This window comes from Ailuropoda melanoleuca, chromosome 14, assembly GCF_002007445.2.
Source record: "Ailuropoda melanoleuca isolate Jingjing chromosome 14, ASM200744v2, whole genome shotgun sequence".
In the NCBI taxonomy this organism is placed as follows: domain Eukaryota; kingdom Metazoa; phylum Chordata; class Mammalia; order Carnivora; family Ursidae; genus Ailuropoda; species Ailuropoda melanoleuca.
In genome coordinates, this window is record NC_048231.1 from 58,876,996 (window position 1) to 58,897,626 (window position 20,631).

General features: G+C 34.9%; 1 protein-coding gene across 1 annotated transcript in view; it reads left to right on the plus strand.

Moving 5' to 3' along the window:
- MIB1 (mindbomb E3 ubiquitin protein ligase 1) overlaps positions 1-19,585 on the plus strand; it is a 128,678-nt gene extending 109,093 nt beyond the window's left edge. Inside the window, exons 17-21 of the mRNA XM_034643299.1 lie at positions 1,256-1,448; positions 4,857-4,935; positions 9,064-9,177; positions 10,464-10,564; positions 13,855-19,585. Coding sequence (XP_034499190.1) covers positions 1,256-1,448; positions 4,857-4,935; positions 9,064-9,177; positions 10,464-10,564; positions 13,855-13,995 — 628 coding nt within the window. The 3' untranslated portion in view covers positions 13,996-19,585. The remainder of the gene's footprint in view (positions 1-1,255; positions 1,449-4,856; positions 4,936-9,063; positions 9,178-10,463; positions 10,565-13,854) is intronic.
- Positions 19,586-20,631: the final 1,046 nt, after the last annotated feature.

Here is a 20,631-nt window from a genome sequence, read left to right on the forward strand (position 1 = left end):
CACTCTAAGGTGTATCTCACACAAACTTGGTAATAATTCTAGCACACTGCATAGTGCCTGACCAGCCTAAGTATCACTGAAGGATTGAAAGAATTTGAAAAAATGAACACATGAAGGAAACAATTCCTGATGGAGTTGTCTCTGAAAATGATTTCACACTTGTCTTCTTCTCTAAAACTAAAATATGTCAGTGATTTTAGTGATTATTCATAATGCAACTGATTTTCTTCTTATGAGATATTATAGACATACAAAGAGATATATTTCATTACTCTTTATCCAAACGGTACTGTGCAATTATTATTGCCCTTTATATCCAGTTCTTGTCATTGCACATTTCAGTAGTTGTCCCTTGATCTTTGTGTTCTCTTGCCTCTTTTATAATTTGGGTGTAATGATAAATGACTTCTCTTTGGAATCCATACCTTAGAGCTGTGTTAATGAGGAAATTAATGTAATGAGGTATATACATTTCTTTAAGTGTATCCTTAAGGAACATAAAATTCTATTGCAAAAACACAGACAGAAGGCACTATAATTACTGCACTAATAACTTTACCACTGGTGTCCCAGATGAAACCGCTTCGTGTGTGTGTCCATGTTCATGAGTCTCTGCAGATTGTGTCTTTCTATAGCTGTAGTTGGTCATTTTTATGTATTTCTGTGTCCCGTATCTACATATTTATAGATGAGTTTTGCCTTTCCATAGTACAATTTTATGCTCCTTAAGAATACATTTAAAGAAATGTCAAAACGGCAGCTGCGGTGACGTATTTTCCACAGTGCCCTGTCAGTTGTGGACTCTGATGACACTTCATTCTGTCTGTAGTTAGGATAACTGACGTGGGCTCTAGCTAGAATTTTTGTTTTATTCCTTTGCCTGTCTCTGCTGGTTCTATATAGATAAAATAGAGTCTGAGTGAAACTGTGTTCATGTTAAATTTTTTGTGAGTAGTGTTTTTGATTTCTCTGTTAAAAGAAGATTCACCCTTTTCCATTTGGTGAGCTATTTGTTCAATTTGAAATTTAAATAGTATTAGAAGTACATAAAGATGCAGAGATGTATATAAATGGAAAAATATAGCATATAGTGTTTCTTATACGGATGTATTAAGCTGTAGCTTAATTTTTTTCACATAACTAAAGCTGTTTTTATGTATACTAATGATGCTCTCGATGTTTTCAAAAGCATCTTAATTAATGAAGTAATATAAATATTCTGATAGGATTGATTATAAATATTTTCTTTTACTAGTGGTCAAGTGGGTTCTCGAAGTCCTTCTATGATTAGTAATGATTCTGAAACTTTAGAAGAGTGCATGGTGTGCTCAGATATGAAGAGAGATACTCTTTTTGGCCCATGTGGACATATTGCTACCTGTTCTTTATGTTCTCCACGAGTCAAGAAATGCCTCATCTGTAAAGAACAAGTTCAGTCCAGGACAAAGGTAATATTTTTTTAATACAGTATTTTATCATTTTATGAAGTTCTTTTACACTATAAATAATGATAAATAAGATTATATGATGCCATATGTCTGTTAAATTTCGGTCTAAGAATGATTTAAATATGAGAATGTATAATTTATGTATTTATCAAGAGAACAACTTTGAGTTTCCTTCTTTAAATGTAAACTGTAGAAGTTAAAAATAAAATTGATCTACTACTTTGCTTTCAAAGCCTCTTAAAACCTAGAGATGTATTTAATTCCATTTTTTATTGTAGTTACTTATATATTACACCTTTTTTGAGTACATGGACTCTCATATTCATCTTTATAAAAGACCACTTGATTTTTATTTTTATTTTTTTGTAGAATGTCACACATTCTGGATTTGTTTGTTTTATCACGGTGTTCTTTAATTTGTTTCTTTATCCTCTATGTTTCTGTAAACTGGAAGTTAGATCTCACGGCTTGATTAGAGTCAGCTTAAACATTTTTGGCAAGAAATTCTCACAGACGGTGCTACTCACTTTGTATTGTGTCCCACCAAGAAGCAAATGAAGTCTGATCACCCTGCTGTTAGTGAGGCCAAATTCTATATCCTCTCGGAACTTTTTATGTTGTCTGACTCTTTGCTTTTTGAGATGTGTTATTCTTTTCTTGGTTTCTGGTTTCATTCTTTTTCTGTGTAACGTGGTGCTTTATTGTAACTGTACCATCTTACCCATTTTGGTTGTACTGAAATAATTGATTTTCCTTTTTAGTTTTTCCATATGTGTATGTAAAAGTGAGATTTAAGTTTCTTACACATGATTTCTCTTAAGGTGAGTAGCTGTAACCAAAAGATATGTTTGGTGTTCTTTGGTTTCATTTATGAAGTTTATACTCTTTTCATTCTCTTCTTTTTATTCTCTTCATTTTCCCCTGATGTTTCTTAAGCTATTCATTTACCTTCATTAATTAGAGAGGAGCTGGCACTAATTCTTTTAATAAATTAGCTGGCAGTGACTTAAAAGGTATTATTTTGCCAGTGCTTTGTACATTTTCATGGGGAACCTTCTCAGACTGGAAGATTGTTCCTTCGAAGCAACAGTTTGGGAATGAATCTGAAAGAATTTAAGCCATTCTCTTATTTTTAGATTGATCTGTGTATTCTGCTGTTGCACTTGAAACTTTTTGTGTTAGATTAAGCCCTATTTCAGCAAATCTTTATTGAGCATTTGTTTTGTAGTGAAGACATAGATGTATATGATAATTCCCTCCTAAAAAATTGTAACCGACTGGTAAACTATGACTTAGATTAAAAGCTACTCTGCCGCAAAGGATGTTGTAGGTGCTTTAAGAGAGCTATAACATGAGTTCAGAGCCCCAGGTTGCCTGCTGGAAGCAGAGTCTCCAATACGGAATAACCCTTCCTGGTCCTTTGATCCAACTCTAGGATTCAGAGTTGAAAAAACTGAAGCTCAGAGAGGTTTACTCAGAGTATCAAACACAGGTTTCTTGATTCTTAAGTCCTTGTTCTTTCCCCTGTCTGATGACACACAGACACAATTAGGAAATGTCTGCAGAGGGAAGATTGATGGAGCAGGGAGGTAGAGAGGGAGGAATGTGCTGTCGTTCTGTTTTAGACCACTTTTGAATTCCAAGAATTAGTGGACTGTCAGTTTGACTTAAAGGAATTTTCAGACCTGTAGAAAAGTACAAAAAGTACATACCCACCAAATAGATTTGCCAGGTTAGCTGCAGAGCCTTTGAATATAAAGAAATAGTGACCCCAAGTGGTTAAAGGATAATGAACATCTTCATTAAAGATAAATTATAAAACTAGTATTTAGTGGAAGGGGGAATAAAGAAGCTTTGTCTCTTTAGCAATTAAAGAAATGTAGATAAAAAATTATGAATTACCATTAATCATTCCTATCAAATTAGTGTAAATAAAATTTTAAAAATGCTAGCCAGGAAAGTGGAAGATGGACACTCTCTCAGACACTGCTGCAGGTTAAATAAATGGGTTCATGTTTTTGAGAGACCATCCTGACAATATTTATAAGCCATTACAATAAATATGCTTTTATTTAGTAATTCCATTCCTGGGAATATAACCTGAGGAAAAAATCCAAAGGGGAAAGAAGTTAAGGCTACAAAGATTTTTTTCATATATATTTAATAGGAGATTTGGTAAGTAAATGATTGTTTAATCAATTTGATAGATTATTTTAAACTCTTTATGAACATTTCAGATGTATAAAGAGTTGCATTGGAAATCTTTTAAAGAAATAGCACATCATTATATAGAGGGGAGAAAAGAATTATCATGCATTGGGCACTGATATTATCTTAGGCATTGAACTAAACACTCTACACTTAATATCTGATTTACCCTTTACTACCCTGTGAAGAAAGGTGGTTCTTTATCGTTCAGATAAAATGTGCTGTGGCTTAACAATGTTAGATAATTTGTTATTATTGGAGCTGCAGTTTGAATCCAAGAATATGAAGTTCTCAACCCACCATGTCTTACTGCTTTCCCCTGTTACTCAACTATAGAAATTCTATGTACATAAGCAAGGTATAAATTGGGAGAGTCCATAGAGAGCATGTATGCAATATTTGGTTAGTTAGGTGAAGTTATAGGTGACTGGTGGTCACCATTTTTGGACAGGAATATTAAGTGGCACAGATCTGGGTAAATGTGAACATGTGCCAGAAGAGAGAACAGGTGAAAGATAGATGTGAAGCAAGGGCAGTGGGATGGGTGGGAGGTGAGAAAAGCTAAGAGCCAGGTTAAGAAGTAGCTATGCTCTCAAAATTCAGATGAAGTGGAGATGAAGAGGAGGTAAAATTGAGGGAAATTATGAATAGGTTTTGGAGGACTTGAGGCTTTAGAGATCAGGGAGAAAGAACAGCCTACAGCCATGAGCTCCCGTCAGTGTGGGGGAACTGACCAAGTCCCGGAAAAGTTCCTCCGATGTGGATAAACAGAAAAATTCCACCTGGGCTCTAGAAGTCTGCTAATCTGGCTGGGTTTGTATTAATATTAGAAGTCTAGCTTACCTTACATTTATTTTTATACTTTTTGTTTTTTAAATTTTTCTGTCAAAGTAGTTTTTGAAAAAAAATTAAAGTCTATTTTAGTCTTTCTGACCACAGAGGAAATGGAGTTTTCTTTATCATTTTTTGGGACAAGTAGGGAGAGTAACATGAAAATAGAACCTGTGAAGGGCCAGGGTATGTAAAGGTAAAAAAATGAGTAACCAAGAGAATAGAGGACAAAGGAGGAGTGCATATTAAGTTTCCTGTGCTGAGAGTGTTGCCTTATAGAGGAAATACACTTGGATACAAAAGGAACTGTTAGAGTTAGGGGATTTATCTGTAGATGTTCACACTCGTGCTGTAACCTCTTTTTTGTAGATTGAAGAATGTGTGGTATGCTCTGACAAGAAAGCAGCTGTTCTTTTTCAACCTTGTGGACACATGTGTGCTTGTGAGAGTAAGTAGCCTGTACAAAACTTAGTGTTTTTATAAAAATAGAAAATGAAACAAATTATAGCTTGGATTTGTTTTTTTTTAATAACCCATGAACAAAAACATTGGTAGCCCTCTCTAGAACCTTCCATCTCTTCCTCTATATTATGTACAAGGTCACCTATGTCCCTCCTTGCTCCTGAGTGTTAGAGAAGACAGAATAAGCTATGTGTTCTACCAACTCACATTTTTATTCATCTGTATCAAAAATGATCTCTTCTCACACATGATAGAGATTTATTTCCAAAGACATTTAGTCTAGCCCTTTCCACATATAAAATTAGCACATCCTCATTTGTCTTCACCTTGATAGTGCCTCTCCTGCATACTTGCCCTACTACTGAACCACCCACAGCAACCATTTGGGGCTATAATGTCTGGCCTTCTTAACCTTTCTTAATCTTTATGTCAAAAGAGCTTATAGGACTCTGGGAGAATATATTAAAGTTCAAGTGATGTTTTAAAGTAGCTCTTAAACATATTCTTTCAAAGGCCTTTGCCTTTTATACCTCGCCTTTTCAAATTCATGTACTGTTCAGCATTCTCTTCCTTTGTTTTCATTTGTCAATGAAGGATTTTAAGCAAGTTAACAACTTACACCTTAAATGGGCTCAAGGTAAAGGATGGTGTTTCTTTTTTTTTTTTTTTTTTTAAGATTTTATTTATTTATTTGACAGAGAGAGAGACAGCCAGCGAGAGAGGGAACACAAGCAGGGGGAGTAGGAGAGGAAGAAGCAGGCTCCCAGCGGAGGAGCCTGATGTGTGGCTCGATTGAGGATCTGGGATCACACCCTGAGCTGAAGGCAGACACTTACCGACTGAGCCACCCAGGCGCCCCTGGTGTTTCCTATTTTAAAATAGTTCAAGGGGTGCCTGGGTGGCTCAGTTAAGTGGCTGCCTCCAGCTCAGGTCATGATCTCGGGGTCTTGGGATTGAGCTTCCAGTGGAGCTCCGTGTTGGGCTCCTTGTTCAGTGGGGAGTCTGCTTCTCCCTTGCACTCTGTCCTGCCCCCCAACTCCCTGCTCTTGCTCTCTCTTTCTCATAAATAAAATCTTTTAAAAAAAAGTTCAGTCAGTAGGTACTGATTTTCAATATAATATCTAAGTAATACACAACTTGTATGATAGATTAATCTCATTGGCATAGATTTGCTTTAAGTCTTGGTGGTTTTTTTCATTCTGATAGGCAGCTCATCAACTAAAGAAAGGATCAAGGTTTCTTCCTGTAGCATTGCCCTCAAGTAATTGTTTTTGTTTTCCAAAGACTAGTATAATGGCTGTTACAAACCGTAGGAGGGCTTGTGGATTTCTGTCTTAAGTAGAAAGAGCTCAGGTTGCTTAGGTTTTCACAGTCTAGGGGCTGGCAAACTTTTTTGGTAAAGGGTCAAATAATAAATATTTTTGACTCTGTGGGCCATTTGATTTCTGTAGTAACTACTTAAAACTCTTTCCTATTACTCAGCTCTGCCATTATAGTGCAAAAACAACCATAGATAATACGTCAGTGAATAGGACTGCTTTTCATTAATACTTTATTTACAAAAACAGGTACCTGGGGGCGCCTGGGTGGCTCAATCTGTTAGGTATCTGACTCTTGATCTCAGTTCAGGTCTCCATCTCAGGATTGTGAGTTCAAGCCCTGTGCCTAGGGCCGCGCATTGGGTGTGGAGTCTACTTAAAAAAAAAAAAAAAATGAGCAAAAACAGGCACATGGTCGGGTTTGGCCTGGAGGCTCTAGTTTGCTGACCCTTGTCCTGGACCTAAGTGAGACCTACAGAGACTTGAAAGCTGGTTATAATGAGTAGTTGGTAATATAGATTTTCAAGCCTTATTGCAGTACTTTCTCCAGGAGTTTTCCAAAGTTTTTACATTGTCTCTTGCATTCACATGTAACGAGAGTAGCAGCTAACTTTTATTAAGCTCTTACCTTGTACCAGACACTTTTTTTTTTTTAAGAGAGAGAGGGCATGAGCACCAGGGGAGGGGCAGAGGGAGAGAGAGATTCTTAAGTAGGCTTCACGCCTAGTATGGAGCCTGACGTGGGGCTTGATCTCACGACCCTGAGATCTTGACCTGAGTCGAAATCAAGAGTTGGACCCTTAACCCACTGAGCCATCCAGGTGCCCCAGACATTTTAATTACTTTTGGAATGTTGCCTCATTTATCTTCACAACAACCCTAAGAAGTAGATTGTTTTTCTCCATTGTACAGACACCTTGTTAAACATTTATTTGCTAGAGAAGATGAAGTTGAGGTGGAAAATGCCTCTCTTTCAAGGAAAGTACAGTGAAGCACTTAGTCCATTACCTACATCTCAGTAATGTTAAGCAGAGTATTGGAACCTCAAAGAGTATAAAACAGTGCCTTGACAGGGCTGAAGAAGGAGAGATTATATCTGTTTTGGAGGAAAGGAAGAATTTTCTAGAAAAAATGTACCAACCTTAGTAGTTAAAAGAATTTGTGATAATCGTGGTTATATATTATGTATTGAGGCACTTAATTTAATCATTTAAATTTAAGGGAAAAAATCTGCCCTCAGATTTAATACAAATACCAAATCAGATTTCTACTAGCATTAGTTCCTACCTAGTGTGTCATGCATAAGCCAGCATCAGATCCATCTCTGTTTAGGCCTTGACATGAGATCGGCCTTGATAACCCTTCTCTGTCCACTGGCGTAAGCACCATTAGGATTATGTGCCCCATCTTGTCCACGTCAGTGGTTTTGTGCTTTTTTTTTTTTTAAGATTATTTATTTATTTATTTATTTGACAGGGAGAGAGAGAGATAGCCAGAGAGAGTGGGAACACAAGCATGGGGAGTGGGAGAGGAAGAAGCAGGCTCCCAGCGGAGCAGGGATCACAATGCAGGGCTCGATCCCGGGATTCTGGGATCACGCCCTGAGCCGAAGGCAAATGCTTAACGACTGAGCCACCCAGGCGCCCCAGTTTTGTGCTTTGTTAAAGTTTAGTGCCTGGTCATAAATTATCCCTGGATACCTGTCACAGTTGTCTTTTATTTTCCATGTTTTTGAAATGGTAAAGACCCTTGCTACATAGATGAAGATATGGAGTATACTTTCATAGTAAATGCTTGTGGGAAAGGATATATTGAAGCGTTGTATGTTATTTTGTAATTAATTAACAACTTCAGATGTAGAATTAACAATCCACAACCTGTATTTGTGCCTAGGTATTTCTTTGGGATGGGAGAGCATTCCTCTGATATATAAATTTTAGAAAGTCCATTATGACACGTTTGATGTTTTCTTGACTGCTACATTAAAAAAGTAGTTACTAAACAATTTCCTTATTAGATTACATCTGTTTGATAGAAGGAAGAGAATTCTTCAACATATTTTAGGAATTTTAAGGATAAGCTATTTACAATAGAAAGTACGTTTAGAAAATTATGTGAGCAACCTTATAATTCTATATTAGCTAAAACTTATGAAAAGTATCTCTCTCCTTTGTTCTCAAGGCTTAAGATCCTGAAATATTTTTTATTTAAAAAAAAAAACAGAAAAATCCCTTTCACAATTTACTCTAATATATTAGAAAATGCCATTATTTTCATTCCCTAGCCTTAAGATCTTGAAATATTTTTTGTTTTAAAAAAAAAAAACCCACAGGGGTGCCTGGGTGGCTTGGTTGGGCGTCTGCCTTCGCTCAGGTCGTGATCCCGGGATGCTGGGATCGAGTCCCATGTCAGGCTCCCTGCTCAGTGGGGAGCCTGCTTCTCCCTCTCCCTCTGCTCCTCCCTCTCCCTCTGCTCCTCCCCCTGCTTGTGCGCGCACGCTCTCTGTCAAGTAAATAAAATCTTTGAAAAAAAAAACAAACCAGAAAAATCCCTTTCACTATTTATTCTAATATATTAGAAAATGTCATTATTTTCATAACAATGGGCTCTCTCTTCTAGAGGCTGCCTATGAAGAATATACATTTGTAGGTCAATAACATTTTAAGAAGGTAGAATTGTGCATTCATAGAATTTGTTTAATGTTTCAGTGTGAGATTTAAGTCATAAAAATGAGCAGAGAAAGGCAGCCCTCTTGTCGTGTTGTCTCTTGTAAGAAGTATCCTGCTATTTTGCAGACTGTGCTAGTCTGATGAAAAAGTGTGTGCAGTGTCGGGCGGTAGTTGAACGAAGAGTGCCTTTCATTATGTGTTGTGGAGGGAAAAGTTCAGAAGATGCCACTGATGACATCTGTAAGTGTATTTTCTTGATCTTTTTCTTACTTTGTTTTCTTATTGGGACTTTCATGAAGATCTCGTCTCACGTGTAGTACACTATTGCCTTGTAAAGCACAGGGTCTGTGACCCAAAACTCCAGAGGAACGGGGGGGTTTGTTCTTGTTATAGGAAACTTGAGATTATGTTTTTCTAGCTTGCACTATGATTATAGAACTTGAAGCATTTGTCTTTTAAGAAACATCCACGTAGAATATAAAGAAAATTGTTGTATTCTTGCTTAAAGAAAATATGCTGTTTTTAAGATTAAATTTAGTGTATCTTGGCAGAACAGTGTATTGCACATTTTTTCAGTTACACAAGTATTAATGCCTCATTCCTTTGTGTAGCAAGTTTTACCTGGTGCATGTCAGTATTTTACAGAATAGTATTTATTTGGGACAGAGTAACTGTAGATATACTGAAGTGTAACTCAGTGAAGGAGTGGAAAGATGAAAGGTAAATTATTTACTTCCAATCTTTTTAATACTATAGCTGTATAAAAATATTTTTCATCTTTGTGCTAGATATAAGCTTGGATAGTATCCTTGATTTCTTTGTTCTGTGTGTGCATGAGGAAGAACATTAGTATAACCACTTTTGCCCAGGGCTTTTTGTCTTTATCACCAATAGAGTAGAATAAAAGTCCCAGGGACAAATTAACTAGAGTTAAGAGAGTAAAAATCTAGAGAGTAGTAAAAGTTGAAATAGAAAATTTCCCTCCATTTAGGAGACCCACTGATCACAGCTTTTCTTTCATGGAGTTCCTCATCTCAGATCAGTAGCAAAGAGGGTTGGGCAGAGAGGAAGGAGCCTAGGTTTTTGTCTGTTCTCAGAAACATCATGTAAGAGACTTTATAATCATTGCTTCCAAAACTGGCTTTTTAAAAAAAAGTGCTGTGCTGCCTACATTGTTGGGTTCGTACAATGCGGAAGCAGAGAGAACAAGCATAAAATGTATTTGTGAGCTTGTCAAAGGAAGCAAGTAGTACCTCAGAAAACCCAAAAGTCTGTGTGTAGATTGTTGGCTAGCTGAGTTAAATATAATTAGAAAATAATGTGCAGACCTATTTCTTTCTGAAGATTATAAATAAAGGAGTGTAATACGAATGTCACTACTGCATCTGTTGTCCATGAATGAGAAAATTTTTTAAAGAGGATTCTAATAGTCTTGTGTTTTTAATAAAGGAGTAATAATTTTAGAAATAAAAAATCATTGCTATGTCAAAACAATCATTAAAATATTTATTTTATTTACATTATAGCAAGTGGAAATATTCCAGTATTACAAAAGGACAAGGATAATACCAATGTCAATGCAGATGTCCAGAAGTTGCAACAGCAGTTACAGGACATCAAAGAGCAGGTACTAATGATTCCTTCTTGGTGAATGATGATTGTAAGAATGGCATTTAATTTTTTTCTATAAAACTACCAGTGTTTTATGTAGTAATCTTGGCTCATGTTAGGGTATCAATGGTAGTATTTAAATATTTGCAAAAGGTAATATGATTCAAAGATTTAATCAGGCACTTTCCAATGAACATTGAAAAATGCTCAACCAGATGAGTAATCAAGAAATGAATATTGGGGTGCGTGGCTGGCTCAGTCAGTAGAGCATGTGACTCTTGATCTCAGGGTCGTGAGTTTGGGCCCCCCTTTGGGCATAGAGCTTACCTTAAAAAAAGAAGAAGAAATGAAAATTAAAACTACAGTTAGGTGCCTTTTCTTACCTACCTGACTGCATGGAAAACGCAGTGTTAGAAATTGTCAGTACAGGGGCGCCTGGGTGGCACAGTGGTTAAGCGTCTGCCTTCAGCTCAGGGTGTGATCCCGGCGTTCTGGGATCGAGCCCCACATCAGGCTCCTCTGCTATGAGCCTGCTTCTTCCTCTCCCACTCCCCTGCTTGTGTTCCCTCTCTCGCTGGCTGTCTCTATCTCTGTCGAATAAATAAATAAAATCTTTAAAAAAAAAAAAAAGAAATTGTCAGTACAAAGTGTTAGAATACGTAGCAGCTGTAACTCACGTACTGCTGATGGGAATGTAAATGAGTAAAAACACCTTGGGAAAGTTTGTCATTATAATCATATAACTAAGCAGGATGTTGTTTGGGGATACAGGCTTGGAAAAAATTGTACAGGTGGTGTTTAAAACCAAGGGTAGTGGTTTTCTTGGCTGGGATGGCCAGAAGGGAGCACAAGGGATGTTTCTTTATGGAGAGATATATAAAGTGCCGATTACATACATCTGATCAGTTTGTGAACTTTTATCAAACTGTACATTTATGATTCGTGCACATTTCTGTATAGATGTGATACTTCAGTAGAGAGGAAAAATATATTTTTCTGTCTCTCTCACACACACACACTCACACCATAAAGAAAAGCAAAGGAAGGAAAAATGCAGCATTTAGAGTAGTGGGTATCAGTGAGTGGTAGATGGAAAGTATTTGGGAGGGTGTTTGGAGTGGCTTCAAAAGAAAAGGTAGCATTCCATCCTTTAAACTTCCTTCATATCTTATACATGCCAACAGAAGTTCTCTTTTATCTACTCAATATTTAATAGCAGCAACAGTAAAATAAAGAAGTTAGTTAAAACTTGTTACATATACAGTGAGTAAGAAAGTCTGTCTTCCCCTGCCCCAACCCCCCCATTTGACCCAGCAATTAAATCAGATCCAAAGGATTGAGAAGCAGAGGGTGTTATTTCTTTAGTTTGGGTATCACATCAGTGTTCCATTCAGTTGTTAATCATCACTCTTGTCTTTTCTACTGAATTTATAAGAAAGTAACATAGTCAATAAATAGAGTGAGTCAGGGTAACTAATGACCTTTGTGATATAGTAATATGGTAGTTACAGTAATTTAGAATTAAACGTATATATTTACTAGGAATTTAAACACCCATCTGAAAAGATGAAAACTCTTATGACTCAGCTAGTTTTTCTTTTGAAATCTCACACCTAGTAATACTTATTATATAGTGAATAAGTAAAGATAAACATGGATTTACCAGTTCTTACGTAGGAACATAAAAATAGGAACATATTTAGCTCATTCTGATATAAAATAGAACATTTCAAAAATCTTGAAGCTCCGTAGACTCTCATTTCCTTTCCCATAAGACACTTACAGAAAAGTAAAACTGATTTTTGAATACATCTTCTGTGAAAAGCATTTCATCTCCTAATGGTGAATTAAAATTGTTTTTAAAATGAATAATGGCACTTTTTGAGCCCTCTTATGTATCCTTAAAAATTCAGCTCTACTGTTATCCAAGTTTAGCACTTCAAAGACATTTCTTCTCCCTTAAATAATCTTCATGACCATATTGCATCACTAAAATATTTAAACACTTACAGGAAAATTGATTTTTTGAGGATTGATGGGATTTCTTGCAGGGATCCCTTCAAGGTTACCAAGACAAAGTAGCTGAATAACCCTTTTTAAATTTTAGATCTCCAGTCTTTCTATTACCCCAATGTAATTTCATGTGGTGTTAAGGATATAGTAATCTCTAAGTAACTTAACCTAGGCTGTGCACATGTGTTTTACTTTTGGAAATAAACATTATTAATTAACTGCATGTAACTCAAAAATTTAAGGGAAAAAAAACTATCTTAATGGCACTAAAAGGCTGGTTTGGCTTTTTAAGATACAAAATAAAATTTTCTACAACTTTGTTTCTCAAACTTTAAGATAGATAAATGTGAAAATTTACTTCGGAAAGCTGTGGTTAACAATTTAGATTACAGTTCCTTCCCCCTCCTTACCACAATGCTCTCTGGTATTGTCAAAGTTGGTAACTACATTTTCATATAGGCTTTAGGCCTAGTTTATTAATTTAGACATTGTTCATTTCTGTGTTATTTGGGAAAAGATATAATTCAGAATGAAGTATTGTGATATATTAAGGTAAAATGTATTTTTATAAGTATAAAGTGTAAAATGTGTTTTGTGAATGAATATCTGCTTTTCTAGAGTGTTTTCACAGAAGTATACCTAACATACTTCTCAAGTTTTCTGAGTTCATGAAGTTACATTTATTAATATGTAACTTAGGCTAATCGTTTTTAACTTAAGGGGATTCTACACTGATAGTAATCCAGTGAAGCATGTTTCAGAGCAGGAGCTGTGGGCCACAGAACCCTAGTTCACATTGTGGCCTGCTGTGGGGAAGTGTTTAGCCCCACGAAGCCTCAGTTTCCTTGTTTTTAAAGTGGGAATGATAATAGGCCTGAAACTGTATCATAAAAATACATATCATGTATTTTTAGGGACATCTCTACACTGTTCCCCCTCTCCAGTAGGCCTGATATATTGTCAGATTTTCATACAAGAACAGCATAGTACCCAGAGTTGGGGAATCTGACTGAAACTGCGCCTATTTTTATCCATTTCTTATTAGATTTTGGCATTTGCAATTTTTGTTTTATGTAGTGCCTTTGAAATAGTCCTGACACTACAACCAATATTTCTGTTTTATAGGGATGACATTTTAACTGTTTAAAATTTTTAAAATTAAAAATTTTTAAAAATTTTAGAGCAACAAAGATTGAAACAAAAAAAGAAAGTGATGTTATAAAGTTGTTACATATTACAGTTTCAAAATATAAAATGTCTCGGCATTTATTGCTTTGTTATTTCACATTCCAGACCATGTGCCCTGTGTGTTTGGATCGTCTGAAGAATATGATTTTCCTCTGTGGCCATGGAACCTGCCAGCTCTGTGGAGACCGAATGAGTGAATGTCCTATTTGTCGCAAGGCTATCGAACGAAGGATTCTTTTGTATTAATTAAGAAACTGTTTTCTTAGCTGAAGTATTGGTCATGAGCTCTTAGTAAGCTGTTAAGCTAGTTGGAGGTTCTAATGAATTAATTTTTAATATCATAGTTTCTTTCCTAGGGTGTAATTAGACTGTAAATGTGCCAGAACAAAAAACCTGTACAAGACGGTGTTTGAAGTTGTGTTTTTTGTTTTTGTGTCTTTTAATTTGAAACATCAAATCCATGTAATTCATGGGTAATTTAGTTGTCACTTCTAAAGGGAAAAATCCTTTAAGGATCTCCTGTTGTTTTTGTTTTCATTGCATTTTTTCTTTTGGTTTATAAATTTGTTAGACCTCAAGAAATGTAGTTTCTTATGATCAGCTATCCTTCAGTTTATCATGATTTTACACAGTGGGTTGACACAGGTACTCAGAACAGTCATGCATCAAATGATCGGGACAAGTCAAACCATTAGGTCACATGTGTTAAAAGACAAAATTATAATACAAGTTTTACATAGTTAATACTGAAGAGAGGATTATCTTTTTAAGATAAAAAGTTATGCAAATGATTCTGAATTCTTAGAGTAAATGGGAGCTTGGAGTGAGAGAGTAGTGACTTTCCATTTAGCTTAATTTCTAGACGTAAAGGAAACTTGTTTAACTTGAATCAAATTTCAAGGTGATTGACATGAAAAGGAAAAATAAGCAATCGTAGTGGGGAACTGTAGTGGGGAAGTGGCCAATAAATAAGTAGCTATTAACTCACCATTAACAGTTGCCTTTCATATATATTAATCTATACACTGTTCTGTTTACCAGCCTTTAAAAAAAAAAAAAAGTCTGTGAAAAGTGTACCTCAGTTTTCCCTGTGGTTACTTATCCAGGCTTGATCTGACCAGTGAAATAATGTTGCTCTATTTGGGCTTCTGAGGTTCCATGTAGCTTTTCTTTTGTACTGACTCGTACCCCAGTGGTCTGAGAAGGATAACTCATTGTCCCAAGGCAGCAATCTTTTTCTTGTCCATATCTGTTCATTCTGACAGTGATACTGGTTCTATCTTCATCATAAGCCCTACTTCCATTTTCTTTCAGTTGCTAAGGCTTGTTGTAAAGAAAACACTCTCTTTATACCTACAGATGAGGATATTATTTAAATTACCAACAGTATCCAAGACGTAGTAAGTAACCTAATGATACATACTTTTTAGAAAGAGTGACCAGGACATTTACAGAAGTATGTCTGATTACCTGTAGTTTGTTTTTTTTTTTTAATTCAGACTTATTCTAGAGCATCTCATCATTTTCCCTCCTTTGAATGAGTAGTCTTACTCTCTCTAGGATGAATCTACATATAAATAAGTGTTTTGGGGTCATTGCTGCTAGAGTATAAAAATACCAGCTGTTTACAGTGGTGTCTACTATATACTGTGTATAAGCTTATTCCTAAGGGGGTAGTTACGTGGTAGTTGTTTCCTTTCTTTGTAGTGGTTCGTTCTTTTTTTTTTCTTTCATTTTGTTTTTGTTTGTTTGTTTTTTGGGGATTTCTTTTTGTTGTTATGAGAACTAAATTTAAGAATATTCCTGGCAATTTAATGGCTGCTGCCTTTGCAAGTCCTGGTGAAAACAGTGGTGAGCTTTGTTGGCTGATTTTGTAGTCTCAGTAATTCCATATCTGTGTTTAGCTGAATAACTTAGGATTTAGAACAGTAAAATTTTTATAAATTTTAAATTTGAAAATTTATATGGATTCAGTTGTCTAATAAAGGGCCACTGAGGCTATTTTTTAAGCCATATTTTAATGTTATAGAAAGATAGAACATCTGACATGATGTTCACTTAAAGAAATAGGCTATTTTCTTTAAGATTTGAAAATAGCGAAAGTCAGGATTTTTTTTTCCATGCCATAGGCTGCCCATCTCTTTTCCACTAGATCAGCTGGAGAGGAGGAAACACCTGGCTGACTCGTGCATGGTTTGGCCATCCAGTGAATTCTGTGGTCTAGAGCTCTGCTTTACTTAAATCCTTTTTGTCTTTGGAGCTTGCAGTGCTTAAACTTACATCCCTAAAAGGCAATTTCATTTTCCAGACTAGTTTATTTCTTCTACATACATACAAAATACAATTAACATAAATTATTACAAAAAGTCATAAGGTTGCTATGATTATAATGCTGTGTACTTGCGGATTTTCTATATTTGTACCACTTTGAAATTTGTTTAATGAATAGACGGTGTTTCTCTATTCATGTTTTCAAGCATCTGAAAAATTATTTTAAATTTGTGTTTGTGAGCGAGAGTAAGATTAAGAACTGAGTTGTTTAAGTGACTTTCTTCTAACTCTGTGAAATCGCTACCTCTTACATGTCTCTCAGCAGCACTTTCCCAGTTCGATATGTTTCCTTCTCATCAGCTCATCATGTGCCTCAGAAGAGCTTTTACTTTTCCTAGAATCATTAAAAAAAAAAACAAACATAGCAGACATCATTCAAAACATATTTATTGGGCCTCAGGGGCTAGATACACAACATTGAAAAGTGGTCAGCATCTTAGCACACACAGAATCTCTCATGCAGCAGTTGTACATTTGAAGAAATCTGTAGTCAAGAAGGGATCCAAAGGTACCGATAACACTTCTTCCTAATGTTTCAGAAGAGTTGTCATTAAGTAGCATTTGGATTCCCTCTCTGTACCCCCTCATTCCTACCACATTTTCTCCTTTAAGACTATCAGCTTTGTTGCCCAAAACACACACACAACTTACCAGATGGTGCTATTCTACTCGTTTTTGTTCACGTAATTTAACATTCTTACTGCTTATACTATATACATATTTAATTTTGTTGGGAGCAAGAAGGCTTTTCAAGAGAAGATCATTTTGTATTAGTGTAGGAATAGTACATTAGACAAATGTTTAGTTTAGCTGGCCAAATCGTAATTGGACAAGATGTTTGTAATTTTAAACATTGCAAATTGACCAGCTAGTTACTGAGACCTAAAATTAATTGATAATGTTGAAAATAGCATTCTTAAATTTGTATCTTTGATGGCTTTAGCGTGTAAGAGCATTTTAGCATATTGGAATGCATGCTGCTTAAGATTTGTCCAATTCGAATTTCAAAGCTTGCTGGGTCATGCTCTTGTTTATTATGAATTTTGGACCCTTTTCGACTAGGATTTAGTTATACTTACGAACTAAGAGACTTAGCAATGGGATAGGATAGGGAGACAGTAAGGAGTTGCAACAAGTAAGAAAGAAAAGTCAGTGTTTGAATTTAGAGAAAAAGGGAGTTTAAGAAAATCATGTAGATTTCATTAAAGCAGTAAGCAGAAAGAGTATACTTGATGAGTAATAAAAAAGGTCTTTCATCCAGTTTTTAGTGTCATTTCATTGACAATTACTTTGTAAACTATACGGTTTAATACATCTGGCTTTAAAAAAAAGTCCAAAGGAAAAGCACCTATCCTGTCAGAGTATCTAAAATGATATAGTAATAATTTGTGTAAAAATTGAATCTTTGGAATAGATTTTTTTTGCAATTTTTAATTGTAAAAACACTTAAAATGAAATTTGCCATCTTCACCATCTTTTAAGTGTACAGGTCAGTAGTGTTAAGTATATTCACATTGTTAAATGGCTATCCAGAACTTTCTCGCCTTGCAGAACTGAAGCTCTGTACCCATTAAACATCTCCATTTTCTCTCCTCCCCCCAATGGAATAGAGTTTTGATTAAATATAAATCAAGAAACAACCTGAATTATCTTAATAGTTTGTGTTTGCAAGATTTAAAGTCATGGTCAACATTAAGTTCCTAAGATTTGGGGGATGACAGAATTTCTTCCCTTCCTCCCAACTGTTATAAATCAAATTGGGTTGGAGTTAAATGTCTGTTAATTGGAAGGGTTTGTTACTTCATTTGGAGCCGCGGGTCAGGGGGGGACACACACTTTCAACATTAAAATTAGGTTAGCTTTGAATTTGTAGTGAATGGGGAAGGTAATAGATTTTCACAGACTATGTGTGCCTTGTCAAAAATGTCAGTTGTCTTTAAGTCTCCTTGTAACGGTCTCAAGATATTTTTTTTTCTCTCAAAAACGCAACCTAATTTTATTTGCTTGAATATTATGATAGGAATGCTTACTGATATTACTTGATAATCATATGATAGCCTTGGAACTTAAATATATATATATACATACATATATAAAACTATAGCAGTATTAATAATCACAGTTGTACTTCTTTAACATTAAATTTAAGGAAAAACTATTTAATGCTGTCTCGTGTACATTGCTTTGCTATAGTGAGGGGGAAATCTTTTAGATTGAGACTCAGTTTACTAGTAAATGGTTAGTAGAGGATGAATCTAGAGTATGAAAATATGAACGAGTTAGTGGAGCTGATGAATTAAAATTGTAAGTTGCTACATTGGCATTTTCTACCTCCTTTTCTGTCAGAGTATTACTTTTCCAGCTTTCATTCTTTTTTGTGACTAAGGAAGAGATGGGAACCCAAGGTTCAAATTGAAATTTTTATGTTGTTGAGGATTTAAGCAGTAGGTACAGGAAGGGTGACTCGCCACATCAATTTGGTGCGTAAATCCATAAAGACAGGTGACGATTGACATGTACAAAATGTGTAAGAAAGATAATATTGCTGAATGTTTTACTTTTCCTGTACAGTCTACATGACTTTGTTTCATAAATGTGACTTCTTTCCTCCAAAATGCAAAATGGTCTTGTAATTTTCTATAAAATAAACAAATATGCCATTTTGTCTGAAATCTATAATTTCAGGAAGCTATTGAAAGTTCTGACTCAGGGCTTTGTAACAGTTTAAGCAATTGTTAATTATATTTTGGAAAATCCATCTACATAACTCTTCAGTGCCTTGAAAGAATTATTAACTTGGCAACACTACCAAAACTTGATAGAAGGCTGTCTTTCGTATGGTCTTTCGTATAAGGCGTATTGCTCAGCTTGTGTAATAGCAATACTGCATGTGTGCTGGGTTTGGGTAATTCTTTAAAGGAAGTTTTCTAGATTTGCACTTGATATTTGTTTTTTTAAAAAACTATGGCCATGACACTGTTACCAGAAAAGTAATTCTATAAGTCATTATGCAAAGTCATGTATAAGTAGCATCTGGGAAGAAGAGCTAGGGTTCATACAGTTTGCTATTTTAATATGAAAGGAAGATCTGTTTGGTAAACACAGATTGTCTTCCCCTCATGAGAAAAAAGACCTTTTGTTCAAGTGATTCGGTTTAAGAAAGGTTTTTTAAGGAAATCATGGATTGCATGTTCTTAATGCGAATTTTACTTAGCCTGAATCCACAAAATTGTTTTTCTGTTAATTTCAGTATGCTTGTTAGTCTAAATACAGTATATTCAGTGTGATAGAAAGCAGTTTAATTGACGCATAGCAGTGTTTTGCTTTGAATTTTTTCCGGTGTTTTTAAGCTCCCACTTGATTAAAGTCTTGCTCGTGAATATAGTTTATGTATGGCAAATGATTCTTGCTTATTAGTTTTTGTTTAAAAAACACTTAGCAAGAGCTAAGCTTTTAAAAATAAATGCAAATATTTACCATTAATAAAACTTACAATGTAATATTATATAATGCTTTTCTCTGATCTTTTGAAAGGATTCTTTATATGAATTTTCATTTTTAAGGTATTTGAAAACGTATCTCAGTATANGCTAAGCTTTTAAAAATAAATGCAAATATTTACCATTAATAAAACTTACAATGTAATATTATATAATGCTTTTCTCTGATCTTTTGAAAGGATTCTTTATATGAATTTTCATTTTTAAGGTATTTGAAAACATATCTCAAATCTGTTATTGGAAAGGAAGTCATCATGTCTTTGAGAAAAAGGCTACATACATCTCCAACTCAGTAGAGGATGTAGGTACCCACACCCAGAAGGTTGTCATTACAGTTGTTTACATTTAAGGTACCTCTGTCTAAAGGGCCAAAGAAGCTTTTCATATTTTAACACCTCACACTCTTTCAGGATATTGTGAAATTAGTAGAAATAGGATAAATTTGGTAGAAAATCAGTCAACCAGTCAGGAAGACTCAACTTTTTCTATAAAAAGTTTATTCCTCTTCATAATTCAGATGTAGATTTCATTTTCAAAAGATAACATTTTAAAGCAATGATTTATTTGGCCTTTTTAGTGTTTTGTGACTAAATCAGTAATTGAATGGTTTGGAGTTAATTTCTCAAGTTAATAGAAGCAGTTATTTGTCATTATTGAGAGGTTGTCTTGTTCTAGTTCAAAAGGTTCAGTATGTGTATCTGGAATGTTTAAGAGGAAAACCATCTGAAACAAAATCTTTTAATTGTTTATTTGAAAAAATGTATTCCAACTTTAAAATTGTGAATTTATTTTTGGATAACCTCTAACTATTTCTGTTGCTGTATAATTAGATATTTCATGGCAATATTTTTTATTAAATTGAAACTGTATAGGTTTTTAAAATAAAGACATTTTAGAAAATCTGATTTATATTTTTTATCATTGACAGTTATTCATCTTCACAGAAGTTCAAATTATTTGTTAGTCTTAGAGTGTAGCATTTCCCAAACTTACTGACAGTGAAAACTTTTAAATGATGCATTACAGAGTAGTGATAGTTTATAAGATAGAA